Source organism: Leucopleurus acutus (assembly GCF_964270905.1).
Source record: "Leucopleurus acutus genome assembly, chromosome: 19".
NCBI lineage: Eukaryota > Metazoa > Chordata > Mammalia > Artiodactyla > Delphinidae > Leucopleurus > Leucopleurus acutus.
The window spans coordinates 48751777-48771061 of NC_139161.1; the positions used below are offsets into that span (position 1 = coordinate 48751777).

General features: G+C 43.3%; 1 protein-coding gene across 1 annotated transcript in view; it reads left to right on the forward strand.

Annotated features, from left to right (window-relative positions):
- RAP1GAP2 (RAP1 GTPase activating protein 2) overlaps positions 1 to 19285 on the forward strand; it is a gene marked incomplete at both ends in the record, with an annotated part of 210207 nt that overhangs the window by 159784 nt on the left and 31138 nt on the right. The window contains 5 exons of the mRNA XM_082861620.1: positions 147 to 359; positions 1540 to 1643; positions 10719 to 10797; positions 11571 to 11624; positions 14327 to 14410. Of these exons, the coding sequence (XP_082717746.1) occupies positions 147 to 359; positions 1540 to 1643; positions 10719 to 10797; positions 11571 to 11624; positions 14327 to 14410 (534 nt within the window). The remainder of the gene's footprint in view (positions 1 to 146; positions 360 to 1539; positions 1644 to 10718; positions 10798 to 11570; positions 11625 to 14326; positions 14411 to 19285) is intronic.

Here is a 19285-nt window from a genome sequence, read left to right on the forward strand (position 1 = left end):
GGGTTCATGTTGCTGCCTTTGGCCTCAAAGACGGGATGCCCTCCTTGGAGCCGTCCAGAAGTTGGAGGGCACCCCTACCGGCACCCCTCCCCACCTCCTGCAGACCCAGGGCAGGCTGCAGTGCAAGACCCTCCCTCTGCCTCTAGGTGGTGGAGAAGGGAGGCCCATACCCCCTGATCGTCCTGCCCCAGTTTGGGGGCTATTGGATTGAGGACCCTGAGAACGTGAGCACGCCGACCTCCCTGGGCAGCAGCATCTGTGAGGAGGAGGAAGAGGACAACCTCAGCCCCAGCACGTTTGGCTACAAGCTCGAGTGCAAGGGTGAAGCCAGGGCCTACCGCAGGCACTTCCTGGGGAAGGTGAGGCCCAGGGGGCCCGGGGGCAAAAATAGCTGCTGGAGGGGGAGGGCCCCAGGAACCCAGCATTCCTCTCCAGTTGCCCCTTTATCTCTGTCTCTCCTCTTCGAAGTCGCCCTCCCTGTCCTTGCTGCCTGCCTGTGTCCTCATTGGAGAGGTCTGACTGGCTGTGCTCCTGGGCAGGGATGGGGCGGACAGAGGGTATGCAGAAGTTAGGAAGGCTCTTGGTGTGATGAGTCTGGGTGGGGATCACCTCCAGCAAATACCTTAGGAGGTGATGGAATGGGTAGTGTTTGGGGGTGGAGGAGGGTGGAAGGGACAAAGACATTCTCACACCTTGGAAGTCTGTTTCTGTCAAAATGGTACAAGTCTCTCGTGTCCTCATTCAAGCAGGTCCCCCTGAGTACTTGTACTGGATGATGTGCTGTGAGCCTCTGATGGCTTAAAAGTGACAAAGTTACATTTCTTTAAATATATTCTGCCCATTAGACTTGGCAGGTTCTGGAAGTCCCGAAGGTAGATTCCGGAAATCTCCGGCCTAAGGCAGCTTTGCAGTCTTAGGAGCCGCGTCAGAACCCGAGGGCCGCATCCTGATAGGGCCTGTCTGGTATGGGCTCCCTGGGCCAGGAGGAGACCCACTGTCCAGAGGACCTCCTGGCTCCCCTCGGGTGGCGGTGCCAGGGAACCTCCTGGCTTTATTCCCACAAATAGTCTGAATTGGCAAGCATTGCCCCTGGAAGCAAGGAAGTGGACTCGATATCTTGTGGTGAAGAACTTGGGCTTTGGTCAAGACAGGTGTGGGTTTGAACCCTGGATCTTTCACTATTAGTTGTGTGACCCTGGACAGTTAGCAACTCTGAACTTGGTTTACCCATCTGTGAAATGGGGATGATGATGTTTCCTCCTGCATAAAGTTGTAGTCAGGATTAAAGGAGATAAGGGCTCTTAGGCCCTCAGCCCAGTGCCTGGCACATCCTGGGACTCAGTTGGGCCTCTCACTGTGACCCTTCTCCTTCTTCCCCTCCTCCCCCCTCCCCCCATCATCACCAGTAACAGCCACAGCAGTAGCATCCTTCTCTTCCTCATTGCTATGGGGCTTCTGACTCCTGGTGAAGGAGGTGATTTGGGGGAACATGTCCGGAAGGTCCCCTCCTCCCCGCTAACACCTGATTTCTGTCTCTAGGATCATCTAAACTTCTACTGTACCGGCAGCAGTCTGGGGAACTTGATCTTGTCCATCAAGTGTGAGGAGACGGATGGTATTGAGTACCTTCGGATCATTCTCAGGTTAGATCATTCTGCACTCTTAGAGGCCACGCCTCTGGTGGCCAGGACCCAGAAATACCAGTCTGACCAGTCTGCTCTGGGTGTGCTGGGGAAACAGACCTGGCTGGAACCTTGGGGCTATGTCTGAGTTGCCAGGCAGGGAGACCAGGTGTTTATGCCTGGGGCTGATCGCGGGAGTCAGAGTGGTGTCTGGTTCAAGGTCACCCCAACCTGCCTCTCTTGTGGGGACTGGGACTCTGAGGAAGATGGCTTATCCTGCTGAGATGCAACTCCAACCTGTCCCGGGAGAGGGTTTGCCAGAATACTACCTACGGTGTGCAGCCAGGGGAAATAGATCCCAAAACATCTGTGTGCACCCGAGACGGAGTCGTGGTCACAACGGGAGCACAATCGGTCACAACTGATTCACAGCTAAGCTGGGGACCTCTCTCTGGAATAGGACCTCCTCAAGGGCAGGAACTGGAACTGGTTTCTGTTTGGTGTGACTAACGTGTTTTGTAGAACCTCCTTTGCAATAATGACAGAGGGATGGTCTGTGTTCTCTGTAGGCTTATGGTCTAGTGGAGAGGAACACGGAGGATATGTGGCGCAGGTATTATTTTAGTGATTTACACAGGGCGCTGTGGGAGCACAGAGTCTGTCTTATTTATCTCTGTCCCTGGTGGGCTGGTGGAGAAGCCAGGAAGACCAGTGCTGGTGTTTAGCCATGAGCCTGTCACGCTCCCAGTCCATATTTGTGAATCTAATTGGAAGTCCTTGAAGGTATTTGGAAAAGAGCAATAACATTTTTTTTTTCTGCCCAGATTTTGAGATAAATTTGGGATGGACAGGGACACATAGCCTTGCTATAGGAGAGGTGAGATGGGGGGGGGCTGGTACAAGGAAGTTGTCAGCACTCATCCAATTTTGGTTTGCTCTTTATTAAGAAAGGAAGCAATTTTCTTTGCTGAGGTTCACCTGGCTAGAAATGATGTTTGCAAGGCAAGGAAGAGTCCATTAAATCGCTAGAGCCAGTTTTCTGAGGGAGTAATACCTGGATCCCCATCTCCTAATAGGATTTCGAGCTAGGTGAACCTCTGTAAAGAAAATTACTTCCTTTCTTAATAAAAATCAGACCCAGGTTGGGTAGAATTTCTGAGTAAGAAGATAACTGAACACAAGGATCTAACCCTCTTTTTCTAGTATATAGCCTATCTGAAATGCTGCACCTGAACTAAAAATAAGAGAAAGATGCCCAGCACGCAACGTACTTTGATGATTTTTTTTTTTTTGTCATCTGTGGGGTAGTTAGGACTGTAATGTAGGTGATATTGAGAGTTGCACCCCGTTGCTTCTTCCTTAGAAAGCAATGCAGCGTGGGAATATATGAAATTGGAGATTTGGGGACAATTCTGTGCTGTTTAGAAGTAAGGGTGAGCCCTGGAACAGTCAGGGGTCTTTCTACGTGGAAACACTTTTGTTGTTTGGGGTCAATAGCATTTGAAATCAGTGCCCTGGGGAGCCCAAGCTCAAATGTGGCTCTCCCAAACAGAAATCCAGTGAGTGGGGTGGCAGAGAGAAGCCATTCACCAGCTAGGAAGTTGGATAATCACATCGTGTACCCAGAGTAATGGCCAAATTGAAAACCAGACATAAAAAAATTGGTCCCACAGCCTAGTAACTTTACCAGGCACAAAGAAGAAATTATGCAGAGATGAAATTCCTCTGCTGGCAGTGACTCCTGTCCCAGCTTCTTCCTCATTCCCTGTAGGCTTCTGGATTATTTAATTGATGTCTTATAACAACCAGCTCTCTAGCCTAAAATCTGAGGAGAGTATTCTAACAGCATCTGTGCGTGCCATGAGGGTTGCCAAGGAGAATCTACTAACAGGTTGGAGATAAATAACAAGCCTGAGTAGATGTCTCCATTTTCAAGTTTGGATATAAAAAGAAGAAGGAGAGGGAGAAAAAAAAACCCTCATAGTTTGGTGAAAGAAAAGATTCTGCATCTAAAAAAGTATAACCTAGCATTTAGAAGGTAGGGAAATAACCAAGCTTTGAAAAGAATTTGTTATAAAAAGCCAAGTAAAATTTAGATATCTGTTAACTTTGTGTTTTCGGCAGACTTCTAGAAAAAGAAAACTGTTTTAAAGACAAAAGATTAAATAAGGCAATAGAATGATATGAAGAACGTGCTGTTAAATTAAGGAAATAATATAAAAAAACTAAAAATGGCCAAGAAGAATTCTAAATGATATTACAAACAGTAAAGAGCAGAATCTACTTTGTGGAAAACCCAGTTAGTAATATTGAGAATAAGCTTAAGAAGCTCTCACATAATTCAAAGGTAAACACAACAACTATAAAATGATAAGCGAAATTATAATGAATGTGGAGGATAGTGAACAGGAATTAAACATGTGGATAATGGATGTTCTTAAGCTGATTGAAGACTTAAATCTGAAGATCAAAATGACTCACCAGGGCTTCCCTGATGGCGCAGTGGTTGAGAGTCCGCCCGCTGATGCAGGGGACACGGGTTCGTGCCCCGGTCCAGGAAGATCCCACATGCCGCGGAGCGGCTGGGCCCGTGAGCCATGGCCGCTGAGCCTGCGCGTCCGGAGCCTGTGCTCTGCAACGGGAGAGACACAGCAGTGAGAGGCCAACGTACCGCAAAAAAAAAAAAAAAAAAAAAAAAAGACTCACCAAATATCAGGCAAAATCAATGACAAAGAAAACGTACCCATTATAGAAAAAGAGAGAAAATAGAAGAATCATAAATAAATAAATATGATAATGGAAATAAGTCTGAGTACATAGATGATGTATAATAAATATAAATTAGTTAAATTCCACTATTACACAGAAAAGATTCTCAGTTTGGGTCATCTCTCCAAAGGGAAAAAAAAATCAATCAATTAATTTTATTAAAGAAAGTAACTGTATATTTAAAAAGAAAAGTGTTGAGAAAAAGTTATAACAATCCAATCCGAAAAGAAAGCAGAGTGGGCAATATTAATATGGAAAAACAGAATTTAAGGCAAAGCAATCAGTGTGACAAAGAGGGCCATTGTCTATTTGTGAAAGATAAAATCCACAGCAAAGATATCTTATGAACCTTTTTGTTGTTAATAGTATATATTTTAACAATATATGTGTGTGTGCGTGTATATATATATATATATATATATATATACACGCACACACACATATATATAGTGATTAAAATATGGAGAAATTGGCAGAATACAATTGTAGTGGTAGATTTTAACATACTTCTTACCACTTGACATCAACTAGGGTAGGGAATGAGAGGGTATGGATAATCTCATTAATATTATTTATGTCACTTGTATATATGTATCTTTATATGTATCTGTACCTATACTTGGCTATCAAACTTTGATCCTCTCATGGAGATCTCTGCTTCTTTTCAAGTGTCTATGGAATATTTACACAAATTGATCATAAGGTAGATAGGGCTTTAAAACAAAACCTAGACTTCTAGGCTCCAACCATTTAAAAAAATAACAAATTGTTATACATATATAACAATTATATATATAATTGTTATATATGTATAACACATATACATATATATATAACAATTATATATAACATATGTATAATATACACATATATATGTGTTATATATACATATATAACATACATACATATATATATTTGAATATAAGTATGTAAGATAAAGACATGAATAACTGTATATCTTCCCATTTCCTCATTTCCCTAGCATTCTGTAGAACCTGGTGTTCTGTAACTTGCATCTGTTAACAATATATCTAGAGTTCTTTCCATATTAGTACATAAAGAGTTTCTTAATTCCTTTTACTGCTGCATAGTATTCTGTCACCTGAATGTGAAATAATTTATTTAATAGATCCCCTATTAATGGCCATTGTCAGTCTTTCAGTATCACAAATAATGCTGCAATGAATAACCTTGTACAAATGTTAATTTGTATGGACTAAAATAATTTCTTAGAAGTAAAATAGCTGGGTCAAAACATAAATGCACGTGTATTTTAATAGATTTGCCAAATTGCCTTTGGTAGGAGCTGTATAAATTTGAACTTGGATTTTTGCCAATCTGATAGTTGAAAATGGTATTTTAGTATAGTTTAAATTCATAATAATTTAATTGAATTATGTTGGGCATCTCTTCATATATTTAAGGATCACATGTATTTATTTTCAGTGAACTGTCTGTTCATAAGCTTTGCTCCTTTTTTTATAAAAAAGGATTGTTAGCCCAAATTTCTATTTTTAAAAATCTTACAGATCATTCTTGATAGCAGTAGATTTAGGAACCAGAGTTTTGAACCACAGAGTAAATCTAAATAAATTTTAAAAATCAGACACTTTGCTGGATATATTTGCTTACAATTTGACAGTAAAACTACAAATTAATAACAGTAATGTTTTAAAAACTCACTTAACCACTTAGAAGTAGGTTATCTCAACACTTTCCTAAATAACTGTTGGGCCAAAGAGGAAATCAAAGCTGAAGTTATAGAATATTTATAAAATAATGACATTTAAAATATTACATCTAAAAGCTTATGGGTTGTGTCAAAAGCTATACTTAGAAGAAAATTAATTGCCTTAAAAAGTTCCTTATTCAAAAAGAAAGAATCATATTTGTAAGTTGTTAGTAACCTGTCTGTGCCTCAGTTTATCTGTGAAACGGGGATGGTAGTATCCACCTTAAAATTATTGAATGCATATTTTGTGTCAGAACCTGATACATTGTAGCTACTCAAGAATGGTAGCTGCTATTATTATCAATATTATTACCTAAAGTAAGAGGAAGGAATTAACAAAGATTAAAGTTGAAACAAATAAATTAGAAATAGAAAACCTCATGAGATTTGATAAGTAAATCTAAACTACAGATTTATTTATAGCCTAGAAAAAGATAAACTTCTGTTGAGGGAACAAAACAACAACAAAATAGGTAACTATTCAGCTAGTCAAATACAGATAAAAAGAGAAAATAAAAATACACGAAATTAGGCATTAAGAAGGCATATAACCACAGATGTAAAGAAGATCAAACAATTTAACAATAGACTTTAATAGATATTATGTTTAAAAAATATATATTATGTTCAACCAATGCTATTATATCGAAAATTTTATTTGAAGCAGATGCCTTTCTGGGAAAGTATGCATTACTGAATTTAACACGAGGTGAAAAAACCTGACCGGCTCAATAATAATAATGGAACAAATTGAAAAAGTTCTCAAAGAATGATCTCTCCAAAAGTTTCTAGATCTAAAAAAAAAAAAAAAAGTTTCTAGATCTAGATGGTTTGTAGGTAGTTATTTGAAACTTGTAAGGAACAGATTTCCTTAGAACTTCAAAGATAAATAGGAAATTTTAAAGATACTTAAGGATAAAGACAGATTATTTGTGAATGACAGCTAGGCTGAGAGCAGACTTCTTATCAGCCATGGGACAATGGGACAATATCTTTAAAGTGGTGGTAGGCAGCTGTTTCAGATATTTAAAAAAATGAAGGGAATATATCAGTTACAGACTCTCCCTGAAAGAATTACTAAAGGATGTACTTCAGCTAGAAGAAAAGAGAAACCAAAAGGAAAGATGCAACTAAAAAGTGAGAAGAAATAGGTAAACTATGTTGATGAGTTTAATTACTGACTGGAGAAAGGAAGTTTTTTTTTTTAAAAAAAGGATTCTTGAATTAAATTTATAAACAAATGTAGGAGGGACAGTGGGAGGGAAGAGTTCAGTAGCTATTGTGTCCCCTCCTTCCTCAGGAGAGAGATAGCAAGTAAGTTTAGAGTTTGTTGGAAAAATATAAATACGTGTATTAGAAGTTACAGAAACTTCTGTAAAAAGAAAACACAGGGTTATTAAAAACACAAAATGAGAAAAAGTAATTCTAAGTACATTAGTAATCACAAGTATAAATTAGCCTATGAAAATATCAGGCTATCAGATTGAACTAAAAATGCAGCTATACTCTGCTTAATAAGAGACATGTCTAAAGAAAAACGACATGGAAAGATTTAAAATAAAGAAATAAGAAGAGATATGCTGGAGAAATACTAACCAAGAAAGCTGGTGAGCAATAGACAAAATAGAGTTTTAGGGAAAAAGTGTTAGTAGGGATAAAAGGAACACTCCTTTGTAACTTGGGAGTCCTTCCTTGCTCTGTGAAGGGAGCACTTCTGTGTGGCACCCCTGGCTCTCTTCACCCCCTTGATACAAGGCTAAATTTGGGAGTAAGAACTTGACGTGTATAGCTGTGTTCTTTTCCCTTTCCCTCTTGGAGCTAGCTGCCCTCAGGGCACTCCCCCTGCTCCCTGTACTGTAAGTCCCACCTGAGCAGACCCCACGAGAGGAGGCTTGCCCCTGCCCAGCACTGCCTGTGGGTGTGGCTAACTCTGGGGTGTAGTCAGAAGACCCACTGCACCTTCACAGTAAGCTCATGTGCTTCCTCTTCACCTTTATCAGTGCCAAAGGAGTTATTTTAATTCCCAAATTACTTTTAATTTCTCTTTTCTGTATTTGTTCATAACTTGGGCAGAGAAGGATGCCCTTTACTGGACCCCTCAGAGGCCTCAGCCTACATGATGATCAAAAGAACAGTTCACCTGGAAGATCTAACAGTCATGAACTTGTATTTAGTAACATAGTCTTGAATTTAAAAAGGCAAAAACTGATAGGAATATAAGAAGCAGACAAATCCTCATAGTGGGAGATTTCAGTAACATCTCTCAGATGCCAATGGACCAAGCAGACAAAAAATGGTGAGGATATAGAAGATTTGAGCAGCACAGTTAACACATTTGATCTTGTAACATACATTCTTGAACTCAACAAAAGAGAAAAAGATACGTTCTTTTTCAAGCTCAGATGGAACATGAAAAAAAAGTCCACGTATCAAGTCAGCAAATTTCAAATAATATAGAGGGTATGTTCCCTGAATATACAAAAATTAAACTAGAAATCAACAATGAAAATACTGAAAGGTAAAACTCACATATTTGGAAAGTTAAAAAAATAAAGAAAACCCTTTAAAATAACTCAGGTGCTGAAGGGGAAATCGCAGAAAACTGACAAAATATTTAGAACTAAGTGACAATGAAAATACTACCTATCAATGTGTGGGATGCAATTAAAGAGGTACTTAGGGAGAGATGTATAGTTTTATATGCATTTGTAAAAAAGAAGAAAGATTCAGTGTGTAAGCATGCAGGTCAGGATGTTAGGAAAAGAATAGTAGGAAAAAGAAAACCCAAAGAAAATAGAAGGAAAGAAATAAAAAAGGCAAGAATAAGCTAGTGAAGTAGAAAGCAAAAATAAATAAAGAATAGAGGTCATAGACAAAACCAAAAGCTATCTCTTTGAAAAGATTAATAAACTAAACCCCCAGCAAGGGCTGACTAAGGAAAACAGAGAAAAGATACAAACAGATACTATTTCCACAATGAAGGAAGGGACACGACTGCAAATAGAAATGAAGTCTTAAGAGAATACCAAAAACAACTCTGTATCAATGCATTTGATGGATAATTTTATAGAAAAAACCCATAAATCCCGAAAAGTGACTCAATAAGGAGTAGAAACCCTCAACGTTCACCATTAAAGAACCGAATTGGGGGACTTCCCTGGTGGTGCAATGGTTAAGAATCCACCTGCCAATGCAGGGCACACGGGTTCGAGCCCTGGTCCAGGAAGATCCCACATGCCGCGGAGCAACTAAGCCTGTGCGCCACAACTACTGAGCCCACGTGCCTAGAGCCTGTGCTCTGCAACAAGTGAAGCCACCGCAGTGAGAAGCCCGCGCACTGCAACAAGGGTGCCTCCCCGCACCCCCGCTCGCCACGGCTAAAGAAAGACTGCGCAGCAACGAAGCTCGAAAGCAGCCAAAAAAAAAAAGAACCGAATTGATAGCCACAGATATCCTCCCAACGAAGAATAGCAGGCCCAGAGATTTGTCTGTGAAATCGCAGACAAATTTTAGCAAACCTTTAAGGGACAGAAAATTCCTATGGTATACAAACTATTTCAAAAGATGAGATGTTCACCAGCCGTTTTACGAGGCTGGAGTAACACCTGGATATCAAAACCTGGCAAGGGAAGTACAAGAAAATAAAATAGGCCAGTGTTGCTATTGAACATAGATATGAAACTCTAAATAAAATATCAATAAATTGGGCCTCCCTGGTGGCGCAGTGGTTGAGAGTCCGCCTGTCAATGCAGGGCACACGGGTTCGTGCCCCGGTCCGGGAAGATCCCACATGCCGCGGAGCGGCTGGGCCCGTGAGCCATGGCTGCTGAGCCTGCGCGTCCGGAGCCTGTGCTCCGCAACGGGAGAGGTCACAATAGTGAGAGGCCTGCGTACCGCAAAAAAAAAAAAAAAAAAAAAAAAATCAATAAATTAAATTCAGCAGGATATGAAAAAAATAATACATCATAAGCAAGAGGAGTTTTACCCGTGGATTGAAAATATAGCTCAACAGAAATGTAATCCACCAGGTTAACAGATTAAAAACCATATGATTATCTCAGCAGATGCAGAAAAGCATTCGGTAGAATTCAACACTTTCATAATGTGCTGAATGAATCAGGGAAACAGGCTAAACTTAGCCTTATGGTGAATCCCTTTATAAAGCAACTTTCATCTCATCTATATTTTACGTAAATACAGATTTTCAAATATTAGTTTTTCTTTTCATAAAGGTTTAATTGCATGTCAGACCCAAATATGTCCAGAAGCTCTGCCCAGTTCTTCTGGAGAACACAAAAAACACACAAAGAAACAAAAAAGTAATGTCAAACTTGAAGGTAGCTATTTGCATTTCCCGTATTTCAGTTGCAGTCAGCTGTACCAGGCAGGTTCTTTGAGTATCCATTTCCCATGGGGTCCCTAAGTAGCATTCCATTTTCCAGTTTGAGTGCAGCGCCCAACGCCCAGGTTGGGCGGAATGAGGCAGGTCTGACCCAGGGTGACGTGAAGCAAGTACCTGCCTGGTGGCCTGGCGTGACCTCAGCCACCTTCCATGTCTGTGGACACCCCTTTCTCATCCTCCTCCATGTGTGCAGGTCCAAAGTGAAGACAGTACATGAGCGGATCCCCTTGGCCGGACTGAGCAAGTTGCCCAGCGTCCCTCAGATTGCAAAGGTAAAAACTGACACTGAGAGGAGGTGGCTTCCTCTTTTAGGCCAGGTCTGGCCTCTGGGGTGGGGGCGGAGGCTCGTCCTGGGTGGGCTCTGCCCTTGGGGAGGGGAAGGCCATTGTCCTCTTGGGCCCTTGACTGCATGGATGCGGTTGGGGGGAGCGGTTGGCGGATGCCCCCCTTTCCTCTACACCTTGCCCATCTCATCCTCGCTGCTGAGGCTGATCAGGGAACAGGATAAACCCCCAAGTTCACAGCTAGTTCAGGAGACAAGAGAAATGGAGAGACAGGGCTGGAGAATAGAGGAGGAGGGAGGAGAGGGGGCAACTGGGGCGACTTCACAGCCGAGGACGGTTGGGTTGAGGGATGACCGGGCTGTTGATTGAGATGGAGGGCCCCCCCCAGGTAAGGAGCCATCAGCTGGTGGAGGGGCCCATGTCACTTCTCTGGGGTCCTGGGAACTTGGAAACTGAGTGATCAAAGTGGGGTGAGAAGGATGGTCAGCTGGGTGGGGTTGGACCCACACTCCGGGAGTGGGAATGCCAGGCAGAACTGTGTCGGATACCTTCCGTGGCCTCACTTCAGCAGGAAACCCCAGGAAGGTCCCTTGACTTTCCCGACCACATGCGAGTGAGCGGTAGTAGCACCAGGATCTGACCCCAGGCCGCCTGAGCCCCGCAGGTCTTGGCCTCACGCTCTTTTTCTTGGTGGGCAGAGGAGCGCAGGTGCCCTCCGTGGACGTGGCCCCTGAGCTGTGTGTTTCTCTCTCCCTGCTTAGGCGTTCTGTGACGACGCAGTGGGGCTGAAATTCAACCCTGTCCTGTACCCCAAGGTGAGGACCTTCCCCCCTCTCCCCTTGCTCAGGGCTCTGCCATTTGGCACGGATTTGCACGCCTGGGGCTCTGTGGGAAGTTCTCTGCATCTTGGGGGGTTTTGCGGGGTCTCCGTGATACACCTCCATGTCTTCCCCTCTCCCTGCCCACCCCTTCACAAACTGATCTGCTGGGAACCCGTCCTCAGCCATGCCTGGGTCCCCAGCCCGCTAGAATTGGTCCCCAGCTGTGTGGAGGTGGCAGACGGGTAGCAGTGGTGCAGCTTCTCAGTCTGGTCGTACCTGCCTGAGGCCAGTGCTGGGCTGGGGAGTGATTCTGCCTCTAGCTGGGGGGCTGCTGTAGACCTGGTCAGCCACCAGGAAGGGGGCGAGGCGGGCAGAAGGCAGAACCCCACTGAGAAAGAAAAGGCCAGACCTCGGCTCCCTGTTGCCAACATTACTACAGGTCTGAGGCCTTGCGAGCCTCCGCCGGCCCCCTAGTTAATAAACTTGGCTGGTTCTCTGTTAACAGTTTCCTTAGGCTTGGCCTCAACTTGACCCCGGTTCTGATGTCGGGCTGTGGGTGGGGAGAAGAGCGATAATACCAAAACAAACTCCCAAGCCCGCTCAAGAGCAATTATGCCGTGAGAGGACTTCATCACCCACGGACAGTGAATCGCTTTAAATAGGCCATAGGAAGAGACCCAGGGCACTGGCTGCTGCTTCGCGAGTCCGCAGGGCCTGGGGAGAGGCCGTGGAAGCAGGCGGTGGGCCGGCTGGGGCTCGCTGGGGCAGGCTGGCTGGCGCTGATTCAGTCCATTCCGAGTCCCGGTTCTGACAGCCAGGAGCCAGGAGCCAGGAGGTGAGACGTTTGATGAGGGGAGAGGGGTCCTGTCCTGGCTGGGATACCCAGAACCCCCTGGAATGAAGCCTCATATCTTCACAATTGGGCTTGACACACTATTTGTCCCCATGCGGGGGCTGAGCTAATGGCAGGGTCCTCTCCTGCACAGAGAATGTGCCAGAGCCCTTCTCTCAGACGCCTCTTTCCCCCCACCCCGCCGAGCATCTGTAGGCGCTTCCCAGTAAGATGCTGTGCTCCATGGAATATTTTCTATCATTCAGACTGCCCTCCCCTTTATAATTAAAGCTGAATTTGTGAGGTTTAACCAAACATCAAAACCCCATCATAAAGCCCTAACTTAACTACAAGTTTGGCAATTTTTGTTGTCAAATCACAGCCACTGAGAGAACCCGATGCCTCTCATTTTTGCAGTTTTCTCTATAGCTTGGAAAGCCTCCGGCTCTGGTAATAATGGGAGAGCAGCTGTATTTTCATGTTTTCTAGATTGGAAGGACTGCTTCGTCCGGCTGGGATGTTAATCTGGCTGAGATGTGTGTGTGTTTTTACAATTCACAGAGTTTAGAATGTTCCTTGGAAGGTGTCCATGACCGGGTGCCTCTTCCCGGGCAGGGCAACTGCTCCAAGCCTTTGACTCATCCCAGGCGGGAGTGGGGGGTGCCCTTTGGGGTCGGGCAGCGCTGTTCTTCCAGGGGGAGCTGAGAAGTGTCCATTTCCTCAGGCAGCTGAGAGCCACACAGAGATATGTCAGGGGTGACAACCTGACATGGGCCACATACTCTGGCCAAAAAGTCATGCCTGGTTTGTTCTTCCTGTAGCAAAACATGTGGTCGAATCCCTCCTTTTTATTGCAGAGACCATCCCAATAGTCCCCAAGTCTTGTGTTTCCTAACAAGCTGGTCCAACTCTGATATTTCTGGAGGGTTTACATAGACGATGATGGTAATAGCTGCTGTGTGCTTAGCACTTCATGTGCTTGATCTCACTGAATCTTCACAGCCACACGTCTCCATTGAACAGGTGAGGAGGGACTTCCCTGGTGGTCCAGTGGTTAAGACTCCGTGCTTCCAATGCAGGGGGCACAGGTTCGATCCCTGGTCAGGGAGCTAAGATCCCGCATGCTGCGCAGCATGGCAAAATAAATAAATAAATAAAATAATAATAATAATAAAAATAAAGAAACAGATGAGGAGACTGAGGCCCAGGGAAGTTAAGTGGCTCACTCAAAGCTGCACAGGTGAAAGCAGTGGATTCAAAATGAGAGCTTAGTGTTTCTGACCAACTCTTTGAAGCACAATAGAAAATTCGATGGAACCAGTGGTCAGGGTTTTTTTGTTTGTTTTTTCTTTGCATATTGAATTAGCTAGCGTATGTTCCGCCTTAGAGACCTCTTGTTTTATGGATAAAGGGGATTGACGTCTGGGCAGGAGCAGTGCCTTGCTCAAAATCACACTGCTGCTTAGAGGTGGAATTGGAGCCGGCATCATCCTCGCTGACTGGTTTTGGGGACCCGGCTGCACTTTTTACTCCCCAGATAGAACACTGGGGTAAAGTCAGTTCCCCGCGTCCTGCTGGACTGCCTGTGTGTCCAGGCCTTGGCTGGCATATCTGGAGGGAAATGGAATGGGTGATCCAGAGGTTTGGTCACCACTGGTGGAAGTCCAGGGGCTGGGAACAGCTGAGACCTTTGGAGTTGCATCTCGACCGTGTACTTTGGACTTCACCCTTTCTCTTCCTCCCTGTGTGGATGTTTCATATCAGGGGGGCATGTTCTCCACCAAAAGGGGTGCTTCCCCTTCCACTTGCCTCCTCATTTTGCCTCCAAGTTAATAATCTGATTTCTTCTTCCCACATTTTCCAGGCCTCCCAAATGATCGTGTCCTACGATGAGCATGACGTCAACAACACCTTCAAATTTGGGGTCATTTATCAAAAAGCCAGGCAGGTAAGCATCACGAATCCATACTGGTCACTAGATCCTGTGGTTTCTCCCTGGGGACTTCTGTTTTCCCATCCCCCAAGCACAGGAGCCCCACATTAGGTTCTTAAATACTCTGAACACAGTTGACCACATTTCATGTATGAATTAGACTGGTGGTGGTAGAATCTTCAAGGTGGGCTGCTGCTCTCAAAAAGGCCTGCAGATCCCTTAAATGGTAATGTAGCTTTTCATGCAGTGAATCCTGAATCTTCCTGGCTCCCTCCGCTTATATTTAACAATGAGCTGTTCGTCACAAGAAAAGTCGGACTGGGTGGAGGGAATGCGTGAGCACAGGCTGCTTTCTCCTTGCCCACCACTCTCCTGGCTGGGAATTAGCTTTTGCTCCCCAGACTTGAGTAGTGTCCTGGCATCAGCTGTATGCTCTCTGCCCAGCTCTGTGTTCATTGATGTCACCCTGGTAGCTTGAAATCAGCCACGATGGAAGTATTCACACCATGGAAATGGGCAAACACCCGGGCTTCTGTTTTCTGTCTTTGGAGAGGAGGTTGTTAAAAATTTTACCAGTACATAGAACTCCTCTATCTCTTGTAGCACTCACGTGCTGCTTTGGCGTCAGTCGACCAGAATGGTGTTTCTCAAAGTGCGTTCCATGAGACACTAGTCCAGTGAGGTACTCTGTGAACAGATGAGTTCCAGGGGGATGGGTGTGGTCAGTTGTGTGGGAACATTTTAAAGGTTCTAAGAACCCCCAGAGTAGAGAACTCTTTATAACTTTGTTGAACTCAGTGTTTCCCATACATATTTGACCACAAACTTCCTATCCTCCTACTATGAACTTTTATTAGCATCCTGAGAAGTGGTCTGCTGAACACACCGGTATTTCCTCATCTGGGTTGTATGGAAGAAGGTTCCACACCTATTTCACCTTTGTATCATCCAAGAACCTACCATGGGGTGTTTATATAAATACACTCAATTTTTTGTTATGTGAATGAATGAATGAATAAAAGTTTGACCCTGTGAGTGGTAGGTCGATAATATCTTTCAATATTATCTGTGTCATCTTCTTAGCGTGACAGTGTGTTTCTCAGCTGGATGATAGCGGACTTCCTTGTCTGAAGATATTAGACCACAAGAGGCATGTGTTCACTTAAAAACACTCTAATTAATGAAGGCTTGTGGAGCTGAAAGACCAGCACAGATAAATCTTATAATTTAAGGGAATTATTCAAGTAGCCACTCTAATTATTTTCACATACTGCATTTTTATTTTGTACAGCTCTGATCATACAGTCCCACTAATTAAAGTTCTTTGCTTGTGAAATTTACCAAAGCAGATCTCATAAGGTGATTACAGTCCAATATTCCAGCAGAGTTATAATTACTGAACATTAACCATCCACCTCTGAGAAGGAGTCTGAAGGAGTCTGTGTGTTCTTTATGTACCTGACACCGCTGAGGCGAGGTGGGGTCGCCCCGGCAGATAAGAGTCTTTTCTTAAAATCTTTGGATTGTTGTTTTGCAAACCTACATTGGGGAGATTATATATGAACATTGGCTGCGTGAAAGCCCTATGCTGGTTTTAGGATATAAATAAGCCCCATCTAACTCTCTGTTTGTCAGGCACTTTGCTAAGCCTGTGGAGGATACAGTAACGACTAAGAACATCTCCCCTGAGTCCATGGTCACGTTCAAGGCCAGTATAAAAATAAAGACGGTAATACCAGGCTGGGTGTAATTCCTAGAGAGAGGTGCACACCCCAGAGCATAAGCTGGATTGTTTTCTCAGGAGAAGATGTATGTTGCTTAGAAGCAGCTATTCTCCCGAACCCTAGCTTCATGACCTGGGGCATACAGCATGCTGGACTAGAGTTGGGATGCCTTCGTGGCATGTGACAGATCAGGCATCGGGAAACCTTTTCTGTAAAGGGCCAGATAGTAAATATTTTAGACTTCACGGGCCATACTGTTTGTGTTGCAACTATTCAACCCTGCCTTTGCAGTTCAAAAGCAGCCGTAGACAATACTAAGTGAATTGGCCTGGCCATGTTCCAATAAAACTTTATTTATAAAAATAGGCAGCGGGCCCAATTTGGCCCCCAGGCCATAGTTTGCTGACCCCTGCTAGAAAGCAGTGTTTCCCAAATTTTAGACGTTCACAAACCCCATCCAAGATCATGTCATTCTACCCTTACATTTTTTTATTGCACCGATACCACTAACTACTTACTTTTCTTTAAACTTTTCTTTCACCTTAAATTCAATTTTTAAAGGATATTTTATGTCACTACTCTTACTGGGAAATTAGTATCACTTGCATGAAATGAAGGTAATTCTAAAAAGAAATACTGTAAAAAAACAAAATTAAGTTATTGAAATCTAGCTAGACTCTGTTTCCTATTGAAGGCTTAGAACCTGAGGTCGGTTGTTTCTTCTTATAAAGCAGGCATTAAGGAGATGTTAAAGAATCACCTGTTGGAGACCTCCTCCTTAAAGGGATTGCACAGACTGGAGTGTCTTTGTGTCATCTTCAGCTGTTCATTGCCATCTGTGGGTGTTTGCAGAGCCTTCAGCTGTTTGCAGAGCCTGCCACTGTGGGTAGAACCTTTTGATCAGGCAGGGCCACTCAGTGTTTTAAGCCTGTCACGATTGCAGAGCTTGCTACTGTTTTCAGCTTTGCTTTCTATTTTTAAAAAATGATTAAACTTTTAATTTTTTGATATTTGTAAATTTACATGCTGTTGTATTAATAAGAAATAATACAGAGAGATCTTGTGTACCCTTCATGCAGTTTCCCCCAAAGGTAATGTCTTATAAAATGATAGTACAGTATCACAGCTGGGATACTGATGGTGATACAATCCACAGATCTTATTCAGATTTCCCCAATTTTACACATACTCATTTGTGGCATGTCTGTGAATTATATTCCATTGTATGGATATATCACATTTTGTTTATCCATTTGTTAGTCATCGTATATAATTTTATCACACATGTAGGTTCCACAGTCAAGATACGGAAGAGTTCCACCAACACTAGGATCCTGGTGTGGCTCATGCTTTTATAACCATGCTAACCTCCCTCCTGCCTCCACGCTCCCTTCCCCGGCTCCAGTCCCTAACCCCTGGCAACCGCTGATCTGTTCTCCAATTTCTAGAACTTTGTCATTTCAAAAATGTTGTGTAAAAGGAATCATACAATATATAACCTTTGGGGATTGGCTTTTCTCCACTCAGCAAGATTCATCCACGTTTCTGAGTGTATCAATGGTTTGTTCCTTTTCATTGCTGAGTAGTGTTCCATGGTATACCTAGATGTACCACAGTCTGTGTAACCATTCACCTATTGAGGGATAGACATCTGGATTGTCTCCAGTTTGGGGCTATTATGGATAAAGCCACTGTGAACATTTATGTACAGGTTTTTATGTGAGCAGAAGTTTTCATTTCTCTGGGATAAATACTTAGGAGTGCCGTTGCCTGGTTGTGTGGTGATTATATGTTTAGTTTTGTAAGAAACTGCCACGCTGTTTTCTGGCGTGGTTGCTCCATTTTACATTCCTACCAGCAATGTGTGAGTGATCCATTTTCTCTACAGCCTTGCCACCATTTGGTGTGGTTACTGTTTTTCATTTTAGCTATTCTGATAGATGTGTAGTGAGATCTCATTATGGTTTTAATTTGCATTTCTCTAACAGCTAATGACATTGAACATCTTTTCTAATTGAACATCCTACTTGCCATTTGCATATCCTCTTGAGTGAAATGACTGTTCATGTCTTTTGACCATTTTCTAATTGGATTTCTTTTACTGTTGAGTTTAAAATGTTTAAATAACAGCTTTATTGAGGTGTAACTGACATACCATACAATTCACAATTGCATGTGATTTATATCTCAATAAAGTGTACAATTTAGTGGTTTGTAGTATGTTCACAGAAGTGTGCAACTATCACCGCTAACCTCAGAAAATTTTCACCACCCCTAAAAGAAACTCCATTCCCATTAGCAGTCACTCCCATCATCCTCATACTCTATAGCTCCTGTCAGCCATAAATCTATTTCTGTCTCTGTGGATTTGCCCGTTCTGGACATTTCATATAAATGGAATCATAATATGTGGGCTTCAATGTCTAGTTCTTTTACTTAGCATAATGTTTTCAAGGTTCATTCATGTTGTGCAATGAATCAGAACTTTATTCTTTTTTATGGATGAATTATATTCCATTGTATGGCTATATCACATTTTGTTTATCCATTTGTTCGTTAATGGACATTCTGATTGTTTCTACTTTGGGGCTATTATGAATAATAATGATACTAATATTCGTGTACAAGTTTTTTTTGTATGGACTTTTGTTTTCATTTCTCTTGAGTATATTCTTTGGAGTGGAATTGCTGGATCACATGGTAACTCTATGCTTAGTTTTTTTTTTTTTTTTTTGCGGTACGCGGGCCTCTCACTGTTGTGGCCTCTCCCGTCGCGGAGCACAGGCTCCGGACGTGCGGGCTCAGCGGCCATGGCTCACGGGCCCAGCCGCTCCGCGGCATGCGGGATCTTCCCGGACCGGGGCACGAACCCGCGTCCCCTGCATCGGCAGGCGGACTCCTAACCACTGCGCCCCCAGGGAAGCCCTATGCTTAGTTTTTGGAGGAACTGCCGGGTTATTTTCCAAAGACGTGGCACCATTTTACATTCCCACCAGCAACGTAAGCGGGTTTTGATGTTTCTACATCCTCACTGACACGTCTTATTGTCTTTCTTTTTGATTATGGTGTGAGTGGTATCTCGTTGTATTTTTTTGTTTTGTTTTGTCTGTTTGTTTGTTTTTGGCTGCACCTCGTGGCACACGGGATCTTAGTTCCCCAACCAGGG